General features: G+C 40.3%; 1 protein-coding gene across 1 annotated transcript; it reads left to right on the forward strand.

Annotated features, from left to right (window-relative positions):
• The first annotated feature begins 659 nt into the window (after positions 1 to 659).
• On the forward strand, positions 660 to 2,758 carry LOC120278810 (protein MODIFYING WALL LIGNIN-1). Its single transcript, XM_039285545.1, has 3 exons — positions 660 to 1,318; positions 1,440 to 1,657; positions 2,075 to 2,758. The coding sequence occupies exons 1-3, from the start codon at positions 1,208 to 1,210 to the stop codon at positions 2,367 to 2,369; spliced, it is 624 nt and encodes a 207-aa protein (XP_039141479.1). The 5' UTR covers positions 660 to 1,207; the 3' UTR covers positions 2,370 to 2,758.
• The last annotated feature ends 248 nt before the right edge of the window (positions 2,759 to 3,006 follow it).

Raw genomic sequence — 3,006 nt, forward strand, 5'->3', positions numbered from 1 at the left:
GTTGGCGAGAGTCTGAATCAACGTTCTGAGAGAAGGCCTTGAATTCCCTAGCAAGGCCGAGGCGGTTGTCTTTGTTTCTTTTGGGAAGAATCTCACACCCTCAGGCCAGGTCAGCAATTATTAATTTATTTTTACTTTTTAGAGATGGAACCCAAAGATGGCTCCCTGTGTGCTTCTATTACAGAATCTGTAATCCAATGTTTTTTTGCAGCACATGGTTTGAACGGGTCCAACTTGCTTTTGTGGGTGGGGGGTGTTCTCCTTAATTTAATTTAATTTTTATTTTATTGCAGCTGATATGAATTATATATCACACCTATTGACTATTGAGAAAAGGTCCTTCAGAGGAAAAGGTATCCTAGCCACCAACGATCTTTCGGCCCTATTTAGACATGCAGTGCTCGATAGACTCCTCACCGAGTGGTGAGAGTCGATTCTCTACAGCGACATTTTGGGAGTTATGAATAATGGTTGCAGATGGGTGATTCTAGCACTGCGTGCATACCCCATCTCCATTTATTCCACCGAGATTACAGACGTCCTCGGGCCTTTAGTGGGCTCACCCCACCCTCTTCCCCAAAAAGGGTATCCTAGCCTCAATGCAATGGTACACATGTATAGACGTATACAACGTTGACAAATACATACAAAAGAAGATGATGATTGATGGAGGGTCTTCTTGGTTAATTACTTTTTAGAATGGTCTTGGTTGTTTAAATTAGTAGGATGGTCGGATTGAGCGATGCACGCCGTTGACCGGCTTCATCCAAGGGAGGCGGACTGGGCTATGGGAACAGGAGGAAATTTCAAAGCCTTTTCAACTTCTTGGGTTTGTTGTTATAGTTGTTCTTCTTCAGATGATAAAAGGCAGGAGGAGCAGGGGCAGGAGCAGGAGCAGGAGCAGGAGCAGGATCTGCCCGTGTCTCCAAGCAACGAAATCCTTTTCAGAAAAGTCTGGAAAACAACAACTTTCCCGGAAATTGGTATTAGTTAGAGGACGCAACACCTACACCACTTTTGGCCTTCTTTACAGTGGTGGAAGAATCTCACATTGAAGAAGAAAACTGTGCCTTTATTTCAATTGATCCTCCACCGCTTCCTCCTCTTTAATTTTTTATTTTTTCCTTTTCCAAAAATCATCAGCAATTCTCCGGGGTGGTTGGTATAGCTTATTCCGTTCAATTCAGAGTAATTAGTAATTTAATTGATGGATAAATTAGAAGCAGCGTATGGGAGGAGGGCCGTGCTTCTAATGGTCCTTTTCCTGGGCTCGGTGTCCTTCTCATGTTGCATCGCAGCGGAGTTCAAGAAAGCCAAGGTGAACCTCTTATTAATTCCTTGTTAATTATGATTATCAATTGGATATATATATATATATATATTTTATTGTGCTTCAAACATCTCATCTCATCTCTTCTTATGATTGTTATATGTAAAAGGCCAAGGAGATGAGATTGGACGGGAGTTTATGCGCTCTCCGGCAAAGCCCGGCTTTGGGGCTGGGAATTACTGCGCTGGTCTGCCTCTCCATCGCCCAGATGATTGGGACATCGATGGCCGCAGCTAGAATTTGCCCCAAGCACAGAAAGTCAGGAGGGCTAACAGCGCCAGGAACAACCAACCACATGCTTGCCATTGGCTTCCTCCTCCTCTCTTGGTAGGTGGTTTTTTTTTTCTTTCTTAATTTATTTAAGTTCCTTTTCTTAATTAAATTAACACCCAGAACAACTGAGACTTACCACCCACCCATCCAATAATTCTTAAAAGAGTTCTTCAAACATTTCATGGGCCAATTAAATGAAAATAATAGGTTAGGCAAGCGCATATATATATATGTCAATTAATTATTATTATTATTATTATTATGAAGAGGTTGTTCATTGCAATTAAAATTAATTAATTAATAAAATGCAATAAAGTGATGAACGGAAGGAAGGGGTTGATGAGTAGTCCAGACTCCAGCATATATATATATATATATATAGTTAAATTAATTGAGTAGGCTACTACTAGGCCGGCCCGACACAATTAAATGTCATCATTATTATCATGTGTTGATGATGTATTATTGTAGGGTAAGCTTCGGATTAGCAGCAATTTTGTTGGGCGCGGGGTCGAGCATGAATGCAAGACAGAGATATGGGAAAGGTTGGTTGGATGGCAAGTGCTACGTGGTGAAAGATGGAGTTTACGTTGGGGCTGGTGTACTGGTTCTGGCCACAACCCTATCCATACTGGCCTTGATGCACACCACCAAAATGATCAGCAAATCGTTACCTCTGCACCACCACCACCACCACCACCACCACCACCACACCACGGCAACACTTGGGGACAGCAACAAGACAACTAGTACAGCACCTGCATAGAGGGTACGTAGACCCATTTATTAATCGTGTTAACAAATTATTAGCATTAGCATTAGCATTAGCATTAGCATAAGCATATATAAAAGAAGAAGAAGAACACCACCAACAACAACAACAAGAAGAATGGCACAAGGATTATTAGCATATGGTTGCAATTGCTCCTCCTCGGCCTGCTCAATAATAAAGGATGTCTCCTTTTTATTTTTATTTATTTTTTTGGTGTGCCCCCACGGCCCATAAACTACTGAAAACTCAGAAGAAAAAAAAAAAAAAGACTCGTATTATTACAGAGTTTTGATCCATGTATACCTGTGATCCGAGAAATTGTAAAGCATATCTAAAACAGAATTAATTCAAATACACTCATGCTGTTTTATATTTCTCATTTACTCAATTGAGTCAAACAACCATGTGCTGAATATATGATGTATATATTTTTTATTAGAAAAAAAAATGTAAACCACAACCTTGTTAAAATGTATATTCATACATATTTGGCATAATGTCTATAATAGTATCTTTTATACATGACATGTGGGGCACCAAGATGGCCAGTGGGGCACCAAGTTCCTAGTCATTCTCAAAAATAAGTAAAGTGTAATGCAAATTGCAAGCTCATTAATTGTGGCCTGTCGGC

The sequence above is a fragment of the Dioscorea cayenensis genome, chromosome 16 (assembly GCF_009730915.1).
Source record: "Dioscorea cayenensis subsp. rotundata cultivar TDr96_F1 chromosome 16, TDr96_F1_v2_PseudoChromosome.rev07_lg8_w22 25.fasta, whole genome shotgun sequence".
NCBI classification, from domain to species: Eukaryota; Viridiplantae; Streptophyta; class Magnoliopsida; order Dioscoreales; family Dioscoreaceae; genus Dioscorea; species Dioscorea cayenensis.

Bases quoted from the DNA above. Each gene is read 5' to 3' on its own strand.
- LOC120278810 (XM_039285545.1), top strand. From the start codon at position 1,208: ATGGATAAATTAGAAGCAGCGTATGGGAGGAGGGCCGTGCTTCTAATG. The intron at 1,319-1,439 runs GTGAACCTCTTA...TATATGTAAAAG, and splicing joins CGGAGTTCAAGAAAGCCAAG to GCCAAGGAGATGAGATTGGA. The intron at 1,658-2,074 runs GTAGGTGGTTTT...GTATTATTGTAG, and splicing joins GGCTTCCTCCTCCTCTCTTG to GGTAAGCTTCGGATTAGCAG.